Source organism: Trachurus trachurus, assembly GCF_905171665.1.
Source record: "Trachurus trachurus genome assembly, chromosome: 7".
NCBI classification, from domain to species: Eukaryota; Metazoa; Chordata; class Actinopteri; order Carangiformes; family Carangidae; genus Trachurus; species Trachurus trachurus.
This window is the reverse complement of record NC_139901.1, coordinates 350,546-374,853: the sequence shown is the minus strand read 5'-3', so window position 1 is coordinate 374,853 and position 24,308 is coordinate 350,546. Positions and strand designations below refer to the sequence as shown.

At 42.9% G+C, this 24,308-nt stretch overlaps 1 protein-coding gene across 1 annotated transcript in view; it reads right to left on the bottom strand.

The window, feature by feature from the left end:
• Positions 1-24,308, bottom strand: part of LOC310988883 (piezo-type mechanosensitive ion channel component 2) — a gene marked incomplete at its 5' end in the record, with an annotated part of 82,779 nt that overhangs the window by 832 nt on the left and 57,639 nt on the right. Inside the window, 19 exons of the mRNA XM_083975687.1 lie at positions 348-573; positions 1,317-1,396; positions 1,546-1,662; positions 3,262-3,431; positions 7,126-7,218; positions 7,435-7,623; positions 10,207-10,354; positions 10,494-10,652; positions 14,113-14,327; positions 14,433-14,580; positions 14,827-14,959; positions 15,095-15,305; positions 15,419-15,607; positions 16,324-16,582; positions 16,691-17,107; positions 19,401-19,562; positions 19,659-19,858; positions 20,331-20,497; positions 20,622-20,696. Of these exons, the coding sequence (XP_083831813.1) occupies positions 348-573; positions 1,317-1,396; positions 1,546-1,662; positions 3,262-3,431; positions 7,126-7,218; positions 7,435-7,623; positions 10,207-10,354; positions 10,494-10,652; positions 14,113-14,327; positions 14,433-14,580; positions 14,827-14,959; positions 15,095-15,305; positions 15,419-15,607; positions 16,324-16,582; positions 16,691-17,107; positions 19,401-19,562; positions 19,659-19,858; positions 20,331-20,497; positions 20,622-20,696 (3,358 nt within the window). The remainder of the gene's footprint in view (positions 1-347; positions 574-1,316; positions 1,397-1,545; positions 1,663-3,261; positions 3,432-7,125; positions 7,219-7,434; positions 7,624-10,206; positions 10,355-10,493; positions 10,653-14,112; positions 14,328-14,432; positions 14,581-14,826; positions 14,960-15,094; positions 15,306-15,418; positions 15,608-16,323; positions 16,583-16,690; positions 17,108-19,400; positions 19,563-19,658; positions 19,859-20,330; positions 20,498-20,621; positions 20,697-24,308) is intronic.

Here is a 24,308-nt window from a genome sequence, read left to right as displayed (position 1 = left end):
AAAAGAGCCCCAGTGTTCCCTTTAAAATGTTACCAAAAACCATATTTTTTAAGCACTGACAATATCCTAAATTTGAGCCTAAGCCAAGATGTACCAGCTTCTAAAATGCATTTTTTCCAAGGGGAAGTTCATTTCAACAGCTCATAACTCTAATACAGCTGTGACTCAGGAAGGGTTATCATACTAAAATACCATCTACAGACATGGATGTTTTCAAAAATGATAAGTAACCTTTGCCACATTGAGTGGTACTGATATCTGGTCTGGCCCATGGACTATGACGAGAATGCAATTAGGTCAAACAACCATCATGATAACAATTTCTTGAAGATGTCTTGTTTACATACCCATGTCCAGCCAGAAAGCCCAGACTGGAGGGGCTGACTTTATCATTGAACACCACCACCTCTATGCTCTGACACTTGTTGTCAGATGATGTGACAACCGGGGAGCACTCCTCCACCACCCACCACTGCTCTGCATCCTTCTCTGACATCCTGTTGACCTGTTGAAGTTTGATTGACAGGGGTCTGAAGAAAGCCAGTGCCCGGAGGTCTGGACGGTCCGAGAGCTCTGAGGGAACACACACTAGTGTTAAATCAAAGTGTGTGCAGGACTCACCTCTCTGGAGTCTGATACACTCTGTCTGTCTACATGTTGTTGTGTCCATGCAAGACAAGGCCATTTTATTTGTATAGCCCGTTTTTACCAACAGTTTGTCTCAACGGGCTTTACATCCCATCATCCCATCATCGTGTGTGTGTGTGTGTGTGTGTGTGTGGTCAGTTGAAAAGCGAAAACTTACTTGACTTTTTCCAAAGGTCCAGCCCAAACCAACCAGTTAATGTACAGAAACGTTCCAGCAGTGACCAGAGAACTGTTAACTGATTCAAACCAGTAATGCTGCAGTAATATACACAGTATGTCTAGTCCTGTGTGTGTGTGTGAGTGAGATTGATGTTTCAAAATAAAGTATTTCAGGATTATGTTCCTGAAAGTGCTTTAATCTGAGTTAGTGAACAGTGAGGTGACAGTGACTGTTTTCTGATTCAATGAATTATTTAATTCTTTCTATGTGTGATTGTACATTATCAGCACAAGAAACACAGAGGGATGAGAATGGAGGTCAACCGGTGGTGGATTTTGTTGTAATCATGATTGTTTGGAGCAGGAAAAAGCTGACAACCAATGTATTTGGCCACTAGCCGGTTGTGAATAAAAAGAAACCAATCAAAACCCAAATAGAAGTCCAATTGATCATAGTTCAGCAAATGATCATTTGTGGCCGTGTGGATGGAAAATGAATGGTAACTAACCTACTTTCATCCTGGTTGCCATTTTGGACTCTGGTCCTTTGGGACCTCTGATGAACTTTGGCAGCAGATCGTTAATAATCCTACAACAGAATAACATCAATTTAACAACACAACACAGACTGAAAAAACACATGTGAAAACATGGAATGAAATGAAATTGAGCTAAAATGACACTGCAGAAGAGACAAAAGGGAAAAGAGCAGCAGGTTGGATATAGACTGAGACTCACACAGGTTTGCTGCTGTTGCCCCGAAGCATGTGGACAATCCCTTCCCTCAAGTCCTCGTCCTGGAACTTCACAGTGTTTTCACCCGCACTCTCTACGTTCATGGATATGGACGCGTTCCTGAGGAGGGCAGCAGAGAGGGCTTTATTCAATGGATGACTGTTGAATGTAGTCAATGTGCAGCTTCATTACAGTAATTAAAGGGACAGCAAGGAGTTTCTATTTGGTTATAAAAAAGTCTCACGTTAATGTGGATGAATCTACGTTACCCACACTTGTTAATGGGCCCATTTTTGATAAATATATTGTTTCGTCTCTATCGTTATTTTGTTATTATTAGTGGTGGTGGAAATGCTGGTCGAGCCGACCAGCGTTTCCTTACTTTGGTCATGAGAATAACGCAGCCGAATCTCCGTTTATGGTGGGAACTACGACGGTATGTGATCGTCTTCCAACCTCTGACTTTAATTCTTGATGAATGAAAACATGAGTCTGTCTTGCGCCGGTCAAAGAATTTCACGGTGCGCGGAGGCTCATAAATGTAGTGTGAAAACACTTCGCTTTTCCAAAACTCCTCGTTGTCCCTTTAACCTGCATTACAATTCTACAAAGTAAACAGAAACTGAATGTTTCAGAAGCACTGGCTGCCACCATGTTTCTACAGTATGAGAGTTGATACATTTCTAAAGAACCCTAGAAAGAAAAATGACATAATACAAACAGTTCAGGAAGTATTGGGCCTATACAACACCAACCACAAGTATTCAGCCCCTCAAATGTTTTCATCTTTTACTGCTTTTATGAATGGAATCAAGGCTTTTTCAACAAAACTTTACACAAAAAACCTGCTACAGCACAGTGTACAGACAGAAGATGTGCAGGAGGTTAACCTACAGCATGGATAGACTGCTGCACTCCCACCTTGACTGATTGATCTTGATTGGTTTTGCTGGATTAAAAAAAAAAAAAAAAGTTTCCACGTTTTGCCAGAAAATCAGTGAAAGCATTTTGAAACAAGTAAAAACTTCAGCACCTGAGATGGGAGCGGCTGTGCATAGCATATGTCATTATGAGACAGAGCAAAAAAAGCTCATATTACACCTGAGTTCACCCACAGGTATGTGGGAGTCTCCAAGCGTACAGCTTCATGATGGCGGCAGCATCATGCAGTCAGGATGCCAGGAAGGTGCTGCAACAACGCTGTCTGCTAGAGAACCATGACTGGGGAGAAGATTTATTTTCTAGCTAGACTGGAGCAAAAGCTACGCAGAACTGATTGAAAGGTGGATGATCTGGAGCTGCTTAGTCACAGCTCAAACCTCAATCCAAGAGAGCATTTCTGGCTGGATTTAAAAAGGGCTGTTATGTAACATCTGATCTCCGTGCAACCTGACAGAACCTGAACAGTTTTGCAACAATCATCACCAATGGATGGAATCAAATTGAAGTGTGTGCAGATGTGCCAGCCTGGCTGAGACCTATCCACACAGACTCAGCACTGTGACTGTGGCCAAAGTGTAAATCTAAATACTGACCTGAAGCAGGTAAAAATGTATGTGGTCACTTATTATTTTTAATGAAATCTGTTTTCACTGAAATGTTTGAGAATATTTGTTGTAAATTCATGTTAGAAAAGCCAAATTGTATCCACCATTTTACAAAAGCAATAACTGTATGAAACACGTACTGTAGATACATAACTCACACACACACACTGACCTGACAAGTGTCCAACGTAATGTCATGTATATGTGAGAGGAGTTGCTGAGTTCCTGTATCATGGCCTCTCGGCTGGCAGGGCTGATGGTCCACAGCAGGCTGGCATCACTCTTCACCTTGGCAACAATGATGTCCTCTACAAAGTATTTCATTAGGAACTGCATGGCAGACTGGGAGAGAGAGTCAGACAAACATTTTAAAGGAGCATTATCGCCAACAGTATAGTGTCCGTGGGGCAAATGCAGAATTTGTCTTTGTTATGATTCATTCAATTGCACTCGGAACTCGCAAATCCGACCTCCGAACCGGAAAAATGCAACAGTAAATAGTAATGTAGCAGTGTCAGGCTGCTCACAGTCACTGAATCGCTGGTAGAACACTTTGTCTCCACGTCCCTGTGTCTTTCTTCAGCTGTCCTCTCAGCGTTATTAAGGAGGAGGAAGTTGCAGTTGCTGTTGTTGTCGTTGTTGTGGTTGTGCACGACGTAGAGCTGCCGCTTCCACTAGCGAGTTTTCTTTTTCCCGCGATTGCACGAATGCACGTTCATTCAGCCTGGTGAGGGAGGAGGAGGAGGAGGAGGGAGGAGGAGGAGGGGAGCGGGGGGGGGACTAAACGAGGCTGCTGTCTCTCTCTGACAGCTGCCCACTTGTTTATATCTGATAAGCTCCGCCTGGCTCCATCTAGTGGCCGAATTAAGAATTTGCGATAATGCTCCTTTAACAAATACAAAAAAATAAAATCTTCCATAGATTATGCATACAAACTGCCCAACCCTGTTTTTTTTTTACCTTCAATACAATCTACAGTGCATAAAGAAGGTATTCAGACCATTTGCTATGTTGCAGCTTAATGTTAAAATCAATGACATTCTTTTTTCTTTTTTACTTATGTTCATGTGATATTTCAGTTTTTCTTTTTTCTTTTTCTGATGCAGTGTAGAGTTTGGTGGAGATGGACATGTCTCAACGACTGTCATCAATTTCAAATCAAACTGGTGTAATGTGCATATTCTGATTGTTCTGTGGATGTTTGCTGAACCCATCACTTATAACTAAAAAAAAAAAACTATATCTGGATTTACATTGTTGGGTCCTCAGATCTGCTGTGGTTAAGGTTGTAATGCTTGCTGACTTCATTTGTGATGAGTAACCATTAAGTCACAGCCTGTTCATCACTGTTTATACAGCACTTTACTATAGTCTGGTCTCATTGAAGTGAGTCAGTATGTAGCTTTAATGTGGAAGCTAACATTCTGAATGTGTTCACAGCTGCAGAGTAGCTTGTTTTTACCGTCCATGGATGGTCGGATTAAACACAACTATTCATGACTCAGTTTGTCTCCTGTTGCTGATCATCACCGCAAATCACTACTTTCCCCCTCCCCCTGAGACTTTTCATCATTGAATCAAGTTAGCTGTTTATGTCACGTCAGGCAAAGTAAGTTTATTTATAGCGCATTTTTACAAACAGTTGTCTCAAAGAGCTTTTCAGCTGTTCATCCGTAGCACTTATTGGTGGGTATTTTACAAGTTCAGCATGTGACTTGTTGGGTGTACTTCAGTTTTCCATATTTATGACATTATTTCAATATCTGTATTTATTTCTGTTCTATCATGTCAAATTAAATAAAAACCTGTTGTGTAAGTGTAACACTGAGCACTACAGCCACATTTTCAACGGACCCTTCACTATTGAAACAAAAGGGACAGCACAACACTGTATAATTTTACTTCCCTAGATAGTTTATGTAGTTAATAGTAAACCCCTCTGTGTTATAGTGGAGAGTATGAATTAGAGGACTTTCTGTTAGAGTAAGATGATAACGCTCACCGTCACTGGATGACACTTAGCTGGTGTGAATCCTTATCTTCATGTTTATGCACTATAGCCAATTGGATGTTAGCACATCTTCCCTTTGCTGTCTCGGCCCACCTTTCTAGTATAAGAATCTGAGCTTTGCTGTTTGACCCTTAGAATTGAGGTGGCATCACGCACTCATGTTATGTTGACGACTCTTCTGTTCTCCTTAATCAAGTAAATAAACTCCTTCAGCATAAGACATACAGGACTCTGGTACTTCTTCTTCTTCACTGGCATCACCACAAATTCCTCCCTAACAAACACCTCTTCCATGGAAACCATCTCTAATGGTGTAAACTGACTTTCTACACAATATAATTATTGATTCTGTAACTGTGCGTTCACCAAGGGGGCAGTTGTCGGTCTGAGAAGTGAAGCTCACTTCCGCGTTCAAAAAACTGCAATCCCCTCGGCTTCCTCTGGGGGCTGGTGTCAGAAGGGAGCATTCCCCATAGACCCCCATGTTAAAATCGCCGACTTTACATCCTCAATAAACATGTTAAAAGCCTGGTGTCAGAACGTTTTTTTGTCTCAATCGATAGTTTCTACCCCCGCACACACTCTGAGGGGGGTGAATTTTTTTTTAAACTCTACCGTTTTACTGTTATTAGGTTAAAATTCTGGCCAATTAGGGCACGGAAATGTTGAGTGACAGGTCCGAGAAGCTCCGGAGACAGGCTGCTTCGAGGCCAGTGGGCGGGTTCTCGGCCGGCCAATCCAACATGGCGCTGTTCAGGCCGCCATATTTGAGTCTCAAAAATGACTCCCCAAAACCAATGGGTGACGTCACGGACGCTACGTCCATTCTTTTTACAGTCTATGGCGTTCACACCAAAAGCTTCCAAAGCGTCAAAACGCCGGAAGTCAATTCATTTTCAATGAGAGCCCAGCGACACTGAGCGTCCAAAGCATCAACAGGCGTCGCCGCGCTTCCAAAGCGTCCAAAGCGTCACCAGACGAGAAGTTGAGCCCTGGTTAACTTTAGGGTAATTAGCTATGACGCGGTTCAGCGGCAACCGGCGGCAACCTGTCAGAATAGAGATGTCCGTCGGCTGCCTTTTTTTTTTCTTTTTTTTTGTATTTCGGCTCCCCAATGACCAGCGCGATCGAACTTTGACGGCAGTCACGTGACGAGCGGCTGAAAATATTTGCCATTTTGGAAGCTGCCTTGTCTGACGCAGATTGCTGATTTTAAGCTTTTTGTTTTGACTGTTAGAGTTGTTAGACCTCAGGTTTAACAGTGTTAGTGTTAACCAGGTCAGTTCTATAGATTATGTGTCTTCCTTCAGCCTGAAAAGGGTCCAGTAATCAAAATACCTCCATGCTGCTTGTATGTAATGTCCCTCTTGTATTGAAGCCCCGAAATGCGAAATTGTCCCGAAAAAATGAAATAAGTCTATATTTCAAGCTTGTTTGTAGCGGAAGCTCCTCGAGAAGCTTCTGCTACAAAACAAGCTTGAAATATAGACTTATTTCATTTTGTGAAATTTTTGGTGTGTCTTTTTGTTACGAAGACAGTTGGTATCCATTTGCAACCTTTATATGGACATGCACTGCTACGCCGAGACCCCCTGTAACTCAGAGAAGCCACGGAGGACTCTGAAAATCCCCATTTCAGAATTTACTATGAAAAATATACATCTTAAAATGGAAGACTTTAAGGAGCAATATTTCACTGTCTTTCAGTAGAGTCATATAACCATTGTCACACCTAAGCCTGTGAATATTCTCATTTGTCCAGGTCATAGTTTTAATTTTAATTTAAACCGAATGCAACTGGACTTGGTTATTTGTCTAGAAGACGTTTCACCTCTCATCAGTTCATGTAGCATCTGACCAGGCTGGGACTGGTCCTTGTCACACCCGTTTCCTTTTCTGTTGCTCTCACTTCAGCTCTTAATATTATTACTGCTCATGAGCTTTTGCCCCTCAAGCATATATTTATCAGTCTACCATATCAGTGATTTGTATTTGGTGCTGACAGTATAATGAAGTTCATCTTACTGGATGGGTAGCATAGACGTTGGTGAGCCTCTCGAATGCAGTTTCTGTGTATGAAACCAAGTTCTGCTCCTGGGCACTCATGGAGAACAGAGGCTGTGGAAACACAAACAGATATAAAGCACAGGTACATTAGAGATAACTGGAAAGAGTGAAGAAGGCTTAAACAGAACAGTTAGTGAACATGTAAATCTGCAGTCACTGGTGCAAAGCATGATGGGACATCATCAGCCTTCTAACTGCAGTATCTTAGAACAGAAAGCACTGTCAGTTGTAGGTCACACAGTTAAATACACTCATATACATCCTGACCTCATATCCTGCGATGCTGAGCTGGATGGAGACCTCCAACGGCCGATTGGTCACTCCAGCTGCTGACTGAACCAGTGACATGAAGAGGAGTGGGAACCAGATGATGCTGATGAGAGCAAAGATGATGAATCCTCCCAACCCATATTTCACCACCTTCTTCTTCTTCTGCCCTGGATGGTGTGGATATTTCTAGAAGAAGATATGGTCACAAATGATCCTTCCTGAGACATTAGGAGGTCACAGTGAGGTTGACATTCAACTATTTGGAGAGAAAATGTCCTCACTAAAAGATGACAACTGTATGGATTTATGAGATATGGTTAAAAGCTCATTTTTTAACATTATTGTCCTTAATGGAAATTTGTGCTGCACAGCAGCTCAACAATCCCCACATTTCCATTCAACACATTTAATACTTAAAAAACTCTCTGAGTATTCAGATACACAGAATTCACAAGAACACGACCTGACACACTGACCTTGACCTTTGACCACCAAAATTAAATCAGTTCAGTACTGAGTCCAGTGAATATTCGTGCCGAGATACACACAGATTGGCTCAAGGTGGTCTCGAAACACCACATTCAAGAATGACTGAGTTAATGCACATCATTTTCCAGGCAATGATGGAAAAACCTGGAGGGGCATGGGGGCAGGAACAGTCTACCCGATCGAAGAACCAGAACTGTGTCATTGCCATAATCCCTGTTTTAGGAGTGGGTTCATCATCTTTAATTGTTGGTGCAAGCTGTTTTTAGATCGGCGGGGCAGAGACGAAGCTGCTCAGCTAACGCAACGGAGGCTCATGGTATTCCCAGGCTTTCCCTCAAATCTCATCAAAATACAACAACTCCTAAACCCCCTCGTGGACAAGTTGTGACCTGGCTGCACATTCACCACGCTATGAGATAATAATGGAACATTCTGAGACAGAGTTGTTTTTTGAGGCACGGGTAAATGCAAAGCCGTCGATGAACGTCCCTTGTGATGAAGGTCTTTTTAAAAAAATACTGAAAGAGGAAATTGCCTCTCTGATTAATGGCAAACTTGATCCTCTCCAATGTGCTTATCATTCTGGAAAAAGTGTAGACGATGCTAAGATTTTTATCTTAGACAGGTTGTAAGCACCTTGAAAAACCCAGTGCACATGCAAGGCTTTTATTTGCTGACTTTCCTCAGCTGTTAATAAGATGCAGCCTCATATTTTAATTGAGCAGTTTTCGTCTTATTTAATCTACCAGATCAGATTTTATTGTTGCTCTTAAACTTTTTAACAGACAGAATTAAGTGAGTATTTGTGAATGGCAGCATGGCCTCTCTCCTTTGTTATTTATCATGTAGCCTACACAGACAGCTGTAGGTCTGTGCAAGAGGACAGCTATCTTGTAAAGGTTTTGGACAACATTGTCCTAGTATCACTTCTTCAGGGGGCCGAATCAGACCACGGCTGTGCACTTTCTTCATTTGTGAACTGGTGTGATGATAACTTCCTGGATCTAAATGTGACAAAAACTAAGAAGTTAGTGATTGATTTCAGGAGGAATTGCCCTAAGCCAGCAGCCAGTACCATCCATGGAGATGATGTTGAGATTGTTGAGACATATAAGTATTTGCCTCTTCCTCAAACTGTGTTTGACTCCAGTTCTATATGTCTATCATTGAGTCAATCGTTAAAAGGGGTCAACAATTCTTTTAATGTTTCTAAGAGCATTTTGTGTAGCTTTTATCATTTGTTTATTTAAAGTCTTTTGACTTTTTCTTTTATTAGTTGGTTTTATGGATTGTCAGTAAAGGAGAAGAATAGTCTCAGGAGCATTGTCAAAGTTTGCTTATAGCAGCAATTAGACTCAGATCATACATTTTAATCCAGCCATAATGTGAAAATGTATTTATTATTATTCCCTTTATTTGTCCTTGTGTGATGCATTGCACTATGGTCCATAACACACCTGAAAAACTGCTACAGTTTACTGGAATGACCCAGACATGAGGAAATGCAGAGATATAAGAGCTTTTGCCCTGGAAGGTATTAGTTCAGTATCCGCAGCCATTTGTGTGCAAAGCTGTGCCAGTTAAGAATTGCCTTTCAAGTGACGCTCATATTTGCATATTCATTCAGGCAAACATGCTAAATGGATTGCATGTGCAATTTTGACCGTTTGAGAGACGCAATCCTCGATGCGCCTGGTTCAGTCAGGACCACTTTGTCAAATATATTCTTTATTTACTTGCACAAGTTTTATTTGGTGGTATGGTACTGTTCTGGGACCCCCTGCTCTTCCACGTGCTTGTGTGGAAAGCCTGAGGCAGGAAGAGCACCTTCCTGCCCTTCATGAGCCATCATCAACGGCATAAGCAGGGAGCGCAGCAGCAAAGAAAACCCAGACAGAGCAGAGCAATTAACAAGATATACAATGATGAGGTTCATAACAGATAACGGGAGGAGCTGGGGTGGAGGTGGGTTGCAAAAAAGCCAGCAGAGGGAGCAACAGCAAGAGAGGTGACGTCGGCTAGAGCAGTTTAAATAGCGGCTGAGCCAGCTGATCTGCTCGGTGTTGACAGCTAAGCTGTTGATGCTGATTTAGAACTAACGCTACGCCATCAGCTTCAGCATGTGTTTGCGCGTGCAGTCAAGTTTGCACATGTTATTATACACGCAATCCTTTAGTAGATCCGGCCCTTACTGTGATCAGAGTGGTCAGGACGTTCTACTGTATAATGATGACGGTGACACTACAGAACTTGAACAGAATCGTGCGTGCTTGCACTTACTTTCTCAGCCTCTCTATGGCACTTGAGGATAAATATATTAGCATATATGTCTTCAAGACAAATCCAACTGGACAGAGACAGAGTAGTTTCAGTCCAAACCCAATCCATCACTGCCCTCAACTCTGTCAGGAAGGGAACCATTCGGAACCTGGAGACAGAAGATCAGAAAAAACAAACAAATCAAAAAAATACTTTTTTTTTTTACAGTGTAAATGTGTTGATCAGTTACAATCACTTTAGCTCCTAAAAAGATATATCTTTATTAAAACATGTCACCATTCCCATACCCCTGGAAGAGGAAAAGGTTCAGGAAATTGAAGTTCTTGGTGAGGAAGTTGCCCAGGATACGGTTTGGGTAGCCACATTTGATTTGGTAGGCAGACAGGCCAAAGTATATGCATTTCACAAAGTACCAGATTTGAGCGATATGGTTACTGTTGAACCTCCTGTGGAGCAGAATTGGATTTGATTTAGGAACAGGAGTATCATTATGTATGGCAGTTTTGTAAAGGCTCACATATTCCAGACAGGACCAGATCCAGTGATGTATTAGCGTGTATGAAAGAATACATGATAACACATAAAATACCAGGGTTAAAGGTAGGGTTGGAGATCCTGGAAAAACGGTTCTATCAGGCCACATTTTGAAAATACACAAGTCAAAAGTCCACGCCCCTTTCCTCAGACTTCTGAAGACTCCTGGGGCCTCATTTATCAAAGAGGGTGTAAAACTGCTACTAAATTTTTGCGTACGGCGAAAAGACGAAAATGGCGTACACCCAAAATATTTACACCTTTTTCAGATCAATCAAACTGTGCGTACGCACAACTCTCCGCAATTTCCCTTTGATAAATCACACCGGACCCAAGAATGGTGCACACGTGAACACACCTCTTACTCCACTCCCAGAACGCAATATATATGGTCAGCACGTGCATATTAATTAGCCATGTGCGCTCTGTGGAGCGGCTACAAAGTGACAACAAAGTGACAACAAAGTGACAACAAAGTGACAACAAAGTGACAACAAAGTGACAACGGAGACAACGGGCGGAGGGTGGGGGAAAGAAGCGGAACTACATACACGGCGACATGGGGCAATAAATCAGTCAGAAAAATGATCTTGCATTTTAATAAGCTACAATAAAAACAAAAACCTCCCAAATCTCAACAAACGGGAGCAGAAAGAAGAATAATCTTATGTAATCTGCCCCTATATCCCAGAAAATCTTTTTTTTAATTTTTTTTTTTTTTACACCTAAATGTTAAAACAATGTAAAGCAGGATTTCCAGGATAGTTACCATTACTTTGCAGGCATTTCCACTACACAGTTACAGCTCTACTGGACTCGGTTTAGGTCATTTTCCATTACAGCTGAGTCCTTCACAGTTCCTCCTCAGAGCCGCGTTGTCTCACTCTTTATTCTCTCGTCGGCTCCAAACTCACGTGCAACTCGTTAACTCAGGTGACAGAATAATAACAGTCTAGGCTGCAGATCAGTGTGCGCTGCTGCCGGTGTGTTTTTAAACTTGGAGGGTTTGATCCTTGTCGGACTTCACACTACAGTGTGTAAAAGCAAAAAAGCAAAATCCTCAATCCGCTCTGTTTATCAATTAACATAGAGCATAGTGTTATTATAGAGCGGGTTGGATTGCCAGCATCAACGGTGCACCACTACTACTAGCCTACTTACTTCAAAAAAAATCCTACTGTGCTCTTCTAAATGTACTCCAATTCCTCCTGTTCCTCAAAAAAGGTGTAAATCACGGTACAGAGAACAAAGGGAATGGCGTGCTTGACTCTAGTGTAAGAATAAAACTGGGTGCCGGCTCAAAAATCGAAACACTGAAAAAACTGAAATAGCAGCACTCACAAAATAAACTTGAATCAGCAATACGCTGAAGAAAGCCAAGGGCTGAAACGCGTCCATCAGGCACTGCTGTGCGTTAAATAAATATTTCAAGTTTATTTTGTGAGTGCTGCTATTTCAGTTTTTTCAGTAAATCACGGTACGCCAGGGTCAAAATGGGTGTAAATGTCTGCACTTTTTCCCGTCAGGTTTTGGTTTGATAAATCCCAAATTTGGCAGAGAAAAGTGCGTACGCACAAAACGGGGGGAAAAGGGTGTAAAAAAAGGTGTATCCACAATGATAAATGAGGCCCCTGGTCAGAAACTATAACTTTAAGCCAGCAACTCTCACCCAGCAGACTGCCATCATATGTAATACAATACTATTTGAAGTATCTTTTTCTGTACGGTAATATTACACATGTGTAAAAAATGTCTTCTTAAAGGTTGAATATGGAGAATGAGCAGAACACCGCATTCTAGTGTCTCAAGATTGTAGTCGCAACAACAAAAAATAATTCCAGCAGTTGGGTTGCCAGGTTCGTTGTCGAGTGTGTCAAGATCAGCCTGCGTCATGTCAAGTGATGAATCATACAGGGAACGACTAATTTCGACTAATCAATTAATAATAATTAATCTGTAGCCTGATCGGCGTGAGCAGACCAGCAGCTGTTACTGAATTACTGCATGTAGCCTACATCAATGTCAGTTCTCAAACAAAAGGCAAAATCTTCTTGCTTCAAGGTTTTATTTGTCACTCAAGCCTGCCCTACAGTAAGCGGCAATATATATTTAAGCATCAAAGATGTTCAATCAAACCCACATAGTTTGAAACAACGTTCAAAACACACACAGCCAGTATCGCAACTAAGCATAAAGTCTGCTAGCTTAATGCTAACGTATAATGTAAAACCTCATAGACGGGCTAACAGAAATTAGCATCGCTATCACCATTTCGCGGCAACCGACAGCCATAGCAGTAAAGCTGCTAAAAACTGTTTTAATTCTGGCTTTAGCGCTGTTAACACGTCACAATTTAATCTGTGGTCAGTTTATAACACTGCGATAGACTGGCGACCTCTCCAGGATGTACCCCGCCTCTCGCCCAAAGTCAGCTGAGATAGGCTCCAGCTCACCCGTGACCCTAGTGCAGGATAAGCGGTATAGAAAATGAATGAATGAATGAGTTTATAACACTTGTTAGGAAATTTGCTCCGATGTTTGTTTTGGGAGAAGTGCAGAGTCTGTGGAAGCTGCGAACGGGGACCGTGGCAGCGGCTGTCACAGCGGCGGCAGCCGCTCACTGAGCTGATCTGCCGGGGGCCGGGCCCGATCTCCGTCCTCATCCCGGGGGAGAAAACGAGCCAAGTAACTTATCCGCACGCTTTTAGAGGTTTACCGCTGGCTGGTTAAATTATTTTTAGGAGATTAATGTTGGTCTCATTGATGAAATTTAACAACTATGGTAGCCGCATTAGTTTGTTTGAATGTAAAGTGAGCAGGGCTGCCTCTGGGCTACGTAACGTTACTGAAATCACCACATTTATGTAAATAAATAAATGTTTTACAATGAACCGATCAGTCTACAATCAATTTTATTTTGTTAAGTCAACATGGTTACTGTACATGGCAAAGATTATTACCACTTTATGACTTAAATTGGTCGGTATTTCATCAACGTAGCTCAGGAGTTTCTTGCTGTGCAGCCATAGAAACAGACGTGGTCCAGCGCCACGGGAGCAATGTTTTTTGCTCTGGCTGCGCCGAACAACAGACAGTGCGTGGCAACCTGCAATGCCGGTGTTGCTATTGGCTGGTACGATGTAAACAGAACATGACAGAAAGTCATTGTCAAACCCGTCAAAAAAATCTTAATTCAGACTAAATGTGTTTTTTATGGAAAAGCAATACTTTAATTCTGTACCCCTCAAAACGCCCCGTGGGTGTATTATTTTTAAATATAGCTTTCAATAAAGATTCTACATATTCAACCTTTAAGCTTCAAGATTCAATAGGTGATAAAGAGAAACAATGATGAAAGTGATGAACTCTTACCTCTCAGTGACCCCGGGGAGGATGAAGAACATCCAGAAGTGTATACCAAATACAAGCACCACCTGAAAAACACACTTTCCCAGGAGAGACTTCTTCAGGTACAGAGCCCGGTCCACTATCATGGTACCGAACTGCATGAGCAGCATTACCAGGAAGGCCTCGGGAACCTGGTCCTCTGACAGGGACTCTGTGATGTCAACTGCCCCAGAGTATTTCTGCACACAGACAAAGATAAGCCTGATTGTGTCATAACATGTGTTCACATGTTAATGTATAGTATCAATAAATATTCATATGTATAGTGTTTGTTTTACTCTCACCCCAAAAGCTGAGTACCCATATATGGTGACGATGAAGTTAACTACGTCGATGAGAAACATGAGGGCGTAGACGTCACACACAGGACTGTATTCTGGGTGAATGATGTCATAGAAAAACTGTCTTATGGGTAAGTAAATGTGAAGGGCACTGAAGAAAAAAAGGAAAGCAGAGATCAGAATCCCACATAAGCAGACAAACATGACCGCCAGTATAAACTAAACATCAAACATTATTTGGAAGAAAAAACTAAGAATCTGTACATTAATATCTATCAGACCAGATGAACGTTAAGCAATGGAAAAAAGAAGACTCATCATCAACAGGGAGCAGGGCTGCTGTGCAGCAATCTGGAGCTAATATTAGACATAAAACAAAGACAATAAAACAGCATACACTTCTATAATGAAAGCTTTGGCCTCTAGCACCCTCTTCCTGATATGTTGTCTGATCCTCTGCTTCCTGGTCAGTGGAGCCTTCCTTCGTTGGCGGGTCTTCTTCTTTGGTTGTTTCTTGGGCTTTATTTCTCCTGTAAAACAATGACATGGAGAAATGTTGGCAATATATTGTGATTTATTTCGTATAGCAATTATAAGAAAGAAAAAAGAACCCAAGAAAAGAAAAGTCAGATTTATCAGTTTATCAGATTTTGATAAATATTCACCATGAGGAGACTGTAAAGAGTCCCGTCTCTTTTGTCTACAGAATATGGAAGTGGTAGAGGCCTGGAGAGGCAGGAACTTCAGCCGGCGGGCAGATCTATCTTTGTTGCCCATCTTATCTCCAGCTGTCATCTTCTTCTTATCCACTTTTCTCTTCATCTTCTTAAAGAAATCAGGCATCTCGACCTCTTTATTGTCCCACAGCCCATGGCACTATACCATCACGGACACAAAAGGAATTTTAATATGTAAAACAAACTGCACAGCAACAGTTATTCTCAAACATATATAGACTAGAATGAGTGGGAGGGATTTTTCATGGCTACCTTGAGTATAGAACGGTGGAAGAACAGAGCGAGCAGCTGGATGAGGTCAAAGACCACATAGCCACTTTTCTTTTCCACCCCAATAATGTTGGGCAGAGCGAAGGGCCGCTCAGCGTTGATGCCTCTGTATGCAGAGGTGGTCCACGGGAAGAAACCAAACTGGAAAAAGTACTTTACCACCACAGTCAGCTGAGAGAAACAGAGCAGAGAGTGGCTCAGCTGAAACAATGAATAATCCTCCTCTCCTCTCCTCTCCTCTCCTCTCCTCTCCTCTCCTCTCCTCTCCTCTCCTCTCCTCTCCTCTCCCCTCCCCTCCCCTCCCCTCATCCAGATTTTTGATTATATAAATATCTATTTTTCTTTTATAAAGAAGCATTTTATGGAGCTAATTTATTCCCTCATTCTGGGGAAGACGTACTGGTGTGGGCAGAGTTGTGTTTTTTTTGGTGTTTTTTTCATTATCATTATTGCACCTTGTAGTTTGGCCTTGATGTCTCACACTCTTTCTGTATCCACAGATCTCTCCAGAGCTCCATCCCTCTGCACCAACCACAACCTGCTGATAAACCAAGCTCCTCTTCCTGCCCATGAACCAGTCTACCATCCACTACTCCCATTAAGCTGGCCTGCTCTCCCTGCCTTTCCTCCCACCAGAAGATGCCTCCATTCGCTCTTCCTTGACTGAACAATCCTCATTTATTTGATATTCCGTGTCGTAAACATCATGAAAATAAGAACTCAAAAAAGCTACAATAAATAATCCTTTGTTTAATTTTGTCTGGTGTATGCATTCTGAGAACTTTGAATATTCCACCAACAAGGAAATCATTGTGCTTAATAAACATCATTTGGCCTGAGCTGTCTATGTGTCCTGAAATGAAGAATGTCTTTGATGTCAAACACACCTCTGTGTAAATGATAGCTGTCATCCAGAAGCGCTTGCTGGGCCGGGGCACAGACAGCATGGCCCATAGGAAGATGAGTATTGGCAGAACGAGGGAGAGGAGCGAAGCCGACATCATGTGGTTGAGGATGATGACAAAGTAACACAGCATCTCTGACTTGGACACCATCGTGTTGTAGCAAGCAAAGGTCAGCTTCAGTGGCCTCGGCAGTGTCGTAAAGAACTTATCAGAGTTGGAGATCTCATCATTTTCAAACAAACTGCAGGAAATAGGGAGGAGAGGAAGACGGACAGATGAAGATGAACAACTTGTCTCGAAAAAAGCTCTGTTATTATTTTCAGTGTATGTGTTTCTTGTGTTGACTGACTTGTTAAGGAGCAGCTCACTGGCAGTGAGGTTCCTGGTTTCTTGACTCAGAGGTCTGGGAGACGGTGTGAGATCAAGACTTTTCTCTACGTCACTCTCCCTGAAATCAATTGAGCTGCATTCTGGATATTCAGGACATTCAACTTCTTCCTCCTGCTCTTTCTCTTCTAGCTCACCTTTCTCTTCTTCCAGCTTGTCTTTCTCTTCTCCAAGCTGCTCTTTCTCTTCTAGCTCGTCTTTCTCTTCTCCAAGCTGCTCTTTCTCTTCTAGCTCACCTTTCTCTTCTTCCAGCTTGTCTTTCTCTTCTCCAAGCTGCTCTTTCTCTTCTAGCTCACCTTTCTCCTCTTCTAGCTCGTCTTTCCTATCCTCATTATCCTCTTGTCCAGTCTCTTCCTTCAGAGAAGAATCATGTTCATAGCTTTTGAGACAAAGATAGAAACAGAAATCTTTTAGTTTCCAGTAACACGGACAAACAGCATCATCTACAAATACTGGTAGCATTCTGTTCACATTTGGATGATGGACTGGGCCGTAAGAACATTTTCAATAACTGATGTGTTACAGTTTTTCTGAATTGCTAAAGCACTAATTCCTGTTGTGTGAATCAGTTGCTCAGTTGTCTAAACCCATTCACTGAATGGAACATCCTTTTGACCAAACCATAAACTATCTTCACCTAGTAAAACACCATTTGCAGATCTTAGTCAATCCTTTTGCAAAACTCTAAACACAATTCTCATGCAATAAAACACAGTTGTCACTGTGATGCACTTGTAATGCATAATGGTAACAACAAGTGGAAAAACATAAACACTAACACAACACACGTCATCCGTCAAACACAACGACTCAAATCTGTCTTGTCTGTAACATCTATGTCACGTCTGTCCGTCCTGGGTGAGGGATCCCTCCTCTGTTGCTCACCCTGAGCTTTCTCCCATTTTCCCTGTTAAAAGGGTTTTCTATGGAGTTTTTCCTCAGTGGATGTGAGGGTCTAAGGACAGAGGATGTTGTTATGATGCCATGTAAAGCCCTTTGAGACAAACTGTTTGTAAAAACGGGCTATACAAATTAAATTGCCTTGCCTTGCCTCAAAATGGATCACACTTGTTTCTCATGATGTGAAAACCAATATAAACAAGTTTAGAATGCAAGAAGACAAAGAGTGGTCTCTGTGTCCAGCCATGTCTCTCTAATGACAGCTAGTGTGTGTGTGGGTGTGTGTGTGTGTCTGTATGTCTCTGTGTCTCTGTATATATATATATATATGTACACGTAGAGATACAGAATATTCTTGTGTCTGTGAATGTAAATCCTATCTCTACAGTACCATCTTCTAGATGTTCTGCATCTACCAAGCTGTGGACACCCCCCCCCCCCCCCCCCCCATTGATAATTGTAAATGAGATACCTACGGACCCAGTGGCGAAAGTTGTCTGCTACGGGCCCTAATGCAAAAAAAAAATTTGCGTGCCCTATAATAATAAGGGGGGGGGGGGGGGGGGGGGGGGGTTAGACTGTAGTATAGGCTACTCCAGGCGTGTGTGGCGCTATAGCGCTGCCACACATAAACACTAAAGACAGAGAAGAAGATGGGAAGTCCCCCGCTGTATTCAAACTCAAATTTGGGATTAAATGTTGACAGGGAGTTGTGTCAGAGTAAATATCAGTGATGATTAAACAGGTGTGATTCAGCCGCAGCGTCTGAGCGACGCGACGGTAGTCGGCCGCTGTTGTTACGTCCAATGTGTCGCCTGCTGCAGCGGTGTGTGTCTCAGGTTACAGGTAGGCTACAGTGGTGAGGGGCATGACATTATCGTTTTAGAAAAAAATCTGTTTTGGCCGTCCAGACGGATACGCTGGGGCGGCGTTTTCAGATTTTCCCACTCTGGGACACGTTTTAAAAAATACCGTTTTCACCCCCCCCCCCCCCCCCCCCCCGAAAACGCCGTCCGCCTGGACGCGATGCCGATCTGATAAAGTATTTATCCAGATTCAAAAAAGTCGTTTCCGTCTGGACCGGGGCCCTGAGTGAGTGACAGCGCTGTCCGCTGTCTCGGTGCTGAACGTGTCACTGCTCGTGAGAGACAGAGAGGAAGAGACAGGGAGAGATGGTCAGGGACGCGCTGTCGACAACAGGAGAACTGTCACCTGGCTATGCCCGCGCGCATGTTCATAATCCAGAATAACGTTAATGAATTACAGTAATGATGTAAAAGCCAAGATGATTTAATACAGTAGCCTATACCACCAATTGATACTTTTTTTTTTATGTTTTATTAATTTTTTTTTTTTTTTACCGTTCACCGCGGGCCTTTTTTGGCCACGGGCCCTAATGCAACGGCATTACTTGCATTAATGGTACTTTCGCCACTGTACGGACCCTATAAAAAGAGGGAGTCATCAGATGTGCCATTTATTCTGAGGAAGGCCTTTTGGCCGAAACGCGTCAGCTCAGTAAATCTGATGAAGAGCTGAAAGCCTATTCTTTAAAGTGTGCAGCTATTCCCTCCCTGGGACTCTCTAAATATCTTTATGTGTAGCTGAGCACCTTTAAGACCAGAGGACACGCACCTGCTACACATCTTGACATATGAAATTTGATTTGATTAACTTTTTAAATGTAGTGTTTATGGGTGAGCGGTTGGATTGCAATTTATAAGCTTTGAGAGTTACATGTTATCATCAGTAATCCAAGATTTCTTAATCACCCTGGTGAAAGGTCGTCAGTGTCAAAGGAGGTCAGGTCAACGTTGGGGGTTTTCAGGAGCCGTCGTCTGAGCTGATCAGCAGCTGGTGACGCAGGAACAACCTCATCCAGCTCCTCCTGGGTGGGCTGTCGAGAGCCCAACATGGTCTCATCTGTCATACAGCTACAGGGGGGAAAGCAGGGAGAGCACATGGTCTGACATTGACGTAGACTCTGAATGTGTGTCTGATGACAACAGAACAGTGACTCTGCATTCTACCTGGAAAAGCTGCTGCCCCAGGATACTTTGGATGCTTGGCTCTTCAGCTTGGTATAGGCATGGTGTGAGGTGGGGGCAGTGGGTGATGGTGAGGGAGGAGGTAAGGAGTCATCTAGGTCATCATGGGATGACATTGTGTTTTGACGGGACATCCAGTTGTCATAAAACTGCTTTATACTCTCCTGGGTCACCTCTTTGCCCTGTACAGAGGAAAAGAACCACAGAACTAATGCTGCCAAACTGCTCATCCACAATACTGTGTGGTAAATCTCTGTAATTGTGTATGGATTTACAAAACTCTGTACAATACATATTTGCATTTCAGTCTCAGTGTAATCAGGCTAAGGGTCACTCTCACTTTTTCAGAGACCTGAGAATCAGAAAACCTGCCCATGAGAAAAGTGTACTATATGTTTGATATAAATTATAACAGTGCTGTACAGATATGCAACTTTTCACAATTTCAAAAGCAGGCACAGTGGTACAGTGGTGTCCCCTGCCCTGGCCCTCTCTCTTGAAGTATCAGCTGTGGTTCTTGCAACCCATTAAAGATTAGCAAGCTAACGGACAGATGGAAACACCTTCTTGTCCAAACTCAACATGCAGAATATAAATATGATGGTGAAAGATTTGACAGTTAACATTGATCAGTTTGACATGGTTGTGTCCCACCTTATTTTGCTGCTGGGTGAGTAATGCTCGCTCAAAGCGCAGCACTTTAGAGATGTTCAGGCTGTTTTTACAGAATGAGTTCAGGCCGTCTGTTATGTCGTCAAGAAGAGACTGAATGAACACCCAGAGGAACTTCAGGGTGTTAATGACACGCTGCACAATGTTTTCTATCAGAAGTGGATAAAGGAGAAAAGTCTTTATTCATAGTTATCATAACCAAACCCATTCAGGAATAAAACATTCATCTCTCTTTTTGTTCTGAGTGTGACATGGTGATGCAGGTGTGTTTACCTTTTTCCTCCTCTCCCTCTTCCTCCACAGTGCTTTCCTCCAGCTCATCCTCACTAGAGACTGTTCTCTCAAGGCCTGGGGAGAAAGTTTTATTGTTACATATTTTTTTCAGGTGGTGTTTTGGTGCAACAACAGCAGAGTGTCTACACAGGTACAATTGTTTTGCAAAAACAAGCAACAATGTGCCTGGTTAAGCAGGTGGAGTGGGTCATCCTTGCATGTTGCATGTTGTTTTCTGTGCTGAATTGCAGATGGTGAGCAGGTAGAGTTTGTATCTTAGTGTGATGTTGTGGGGGGACGTTGAGTTGGGCAAGGGCAGAATCTCCAATTAACCTCATATCAATGTCTTTGGATACTGGAGCAGAATAAACAGTTAGTGATACACATTTAATAAGTAACATGTGTAGAGAATCACTGGCATATTTATCAATAAACAAGAAAGCCTCTGGTAGCCATAGCCTCAAACAAACAGGAAATCGACTATTTTGTTTTGAATGTGCAATTTTGGTGCCATTTTTGTGTCCACTTTAAGAAACTCCTCTTCAGCGTCAGCGTCACTGTAAAACCTCGGTAATTAAAAGTTATCAGAAGCTTGAGTTTTCATTTGAAGGCATGGCCATAGCTTCAGTTGGTAACAATTATTCAGTCATATTAGCTGGAACTGTCACTATATTCTGATAGTCGGACATTAAATGAGTAATTTATTCAACAAATAATCTTAAACGAATTGGAAAGGGTTTGATTTTAGAGTAACTTCACTGATGACGTGAGGTTACCATTATTTTGAAAGGACAGCTGGAGAGAGACGGGTACGCGGAGATAAAGTGAGGGGGGATTGACACGCAGTTCCACCAAGTTTCAGCGACTACAGTGAGTTATTGAGCTCTAATGCTCATATTTATATTATGACAAGTGTTACAAATATTAAAGAGACCCAGAGGAGTTTGTATTTGGTTATAAAAAGGTCTCATATTAATGTGGATGAATCTACGTTACCCACACTTGTTAATCATGTCAATCATACAGCAAGAGTAGCTCTACTGTTCCACACTGATTTTGACCCAATAAGTCACATGACCTGGAAGTTATTGAGCTATAATGTTCATAATAATGTTAATGATCAGAAACCGGCTGAATACAGAGGCGCACTCCCTGCTGAGAACCTGGGATGTTGCATTCAAGGACGGTGAGGTAACTGCACTTGTAGTGGCACCTTCAAAGCAAATTAGGTGACACTAGTCAGCGGGAGGCTGACCGTCAATGCGTGTCCACAAACCAAAAAGGCATTGCTTCTGTCTTCATTCATTTATTTTATTTCATACAATTCTTTACATCTTAAAATATTGAACTCATGATCGAAAGGTGTGGCGTGACGCTCCCGCTGATTCTGAACGAAAAGCAATCATAGATATCACCTGTGCCTACTCTCGGGCTGCATCAGTCGTCCCCTTTATCCCCGCCAATACGCACCTCAGAAACTAAATGAAATGAAGTGGCCTACACAGCACTCAGAGCAGCCAGAAGGAACTTACATCACTGATTATAAGAACAGTGACGCACAGTGCCCTGAAGGTCCAGCACTCCCAGACACCTTGAATGCCTTCTACGCTCGCTTCGAAGCCTCTCACACCACCATCCCCTCTCGGCTCACCGCCTCCAGTCATCATCCTAACAACCACAGAGGGGAGGAGAACACTACAGAGGGTCGACCCCCGGAAGGCCTCGGGCCCTGATGGAATCCCAGACAAGGTTCTGAGGGACTGTGCACACCAGCTGTCTGAGGTCTTGAGGGACATATTCAACATCTCGCTGTCCCAGGCTGTCCCTCCATGCCTCAAAACATCCACAATCATCCCTGTGCCAAAGTCTTCTGCAGCATGGTGCCTCACTGACTACCGCCCTGTTGCTCTCACCCCTGTCACAAAGAAGTGCTTGGAGAGACTGGAGATGATCCAATGAGGAGAGAGAACGGCATAAAGGGGCGGTGAATGTGGTGACGTAGGGACGAGGGCGGGGACTGCTAACTCCATCAGCTGACAAGAAGTTAGCCAAAACCACCGGATGGCTTACTTCTGCTTTAACTTCTATGTGTCAACTTATGGGGTCTTGCCGACACGTGCAGACTTACTCTCGTGCCTTCAGTCATATCAGTCATTCGTTTCTCAGCAGGAAGTTAGACATATGTGACAGTTATGTAGCGCAGTCCAGTGACAGACGGTCAGACGACAAACGTAAAGGGACGACTGCTGTAACAACACCTGTAACAACGGCGCTGCTAAAAAAGAAAAAGAAAAAAAGTACGGTACTGTGTTCTCCAGCAGCTCCACAGAGGAGCTGTCAGAGGAACTCTGAAAAAAAAGCACATCGTCGATCACTCTCTCAATTGGCAACAGAGGATCAGGTTGCTGGTGCTGATGAACAAGTGGGACAAGGACTCGCGCTCGCGGCCCCCTGATAGACGTGTACTGGCAGTGCATTGTTGGATTTGTAGTTTTAGTGGTACGTGCAACATACCGGTGGGCCATAATTAGATATTATCATGCGGGCCAAAGATAATTGGACATAATTAAGCACTCGCGGGCCTTGAGTTTGACACATGTGCACCAGACCCTTTATCACCTGGAGAATAGGAACTCCTACGTGAGGCTGTTCAGCTCTGCGTTTAACACAATCATTCCACAGAAACTGGTGTACAAGCTGGCCCTGTGCAACTGGGTCTTGACTTCCTGATCTGCAGGCCACAGACTCATCCTGAGCACTGGCTCACCCCAGGGCTGTGTGCTCAGCCCATTTCTGTACACACTGGTGATGACCCACGACTGCAGAGCTCATCAAAAACACAACCTGCTGGTGAAATTGGCAGACGACACAGTAGTGGTGGGTGGGGCTCATCACCAACGGGGATGAGGCACGGTGGCGTGGGGATAATAATCTCATCCTTAACACCCGGAAGACCGAGGAGATGGTTGTGGATTTCCGCAGGTCTGGCATTACCCCTGCCTCTCCACATCAATGGAGCAGAGGTGGAGATGGTCCCCTCTGTCAGGTAACTCGGAGTAAACCTGACAGACACTCACCTGGAGTACCAACACCACTGCTGTAATAAGGAAAGCAAAGCAGCACCTCTGTTTTCTGAGGAAGCTGAAGAAGGCAGGACTGAAGGCTGAAGTCATCAGATCTTCTTACAGCTGTGTGGTGGAGAGCTAATAATATAATACATCCATGGTAAGAACTAACTTGCTAGTGAACTAACTTTTACTGCTTAGAGAAGGGCGGATCGCTTTGATCGCCAGTGCATCGCTTTGATCACCGGCGAAAAGGTTTTTAAAAAAAATGAAATAAAAATTCTACACATCTCACCGCACCAATAAGAAATGTATTTTTATGTTAATTCTATATATTTCTATAATTTACAGGTCGTGGATGGAGCAGTGGTCGACCATGGGGCAGAGGTCATGTGACAGCTACAAACGTACAAAAAAGTTCATGCATTTTTACTGATATTTGTAAATAAATTATTATTTTGCCATCAAAAGTCCTTTCTCAGTGTTGTTTTTGTTGTTTTATAGAAGAAAACACTGTTCAGATGTGTGAGGTGTCACTAAAGCAAAAAATATGAACGTCAAAGTCACTGCTCTGCTTGACACATTTCTTTCCACAAAAAGCTCGTTTTCTCAGTGTTTTGTT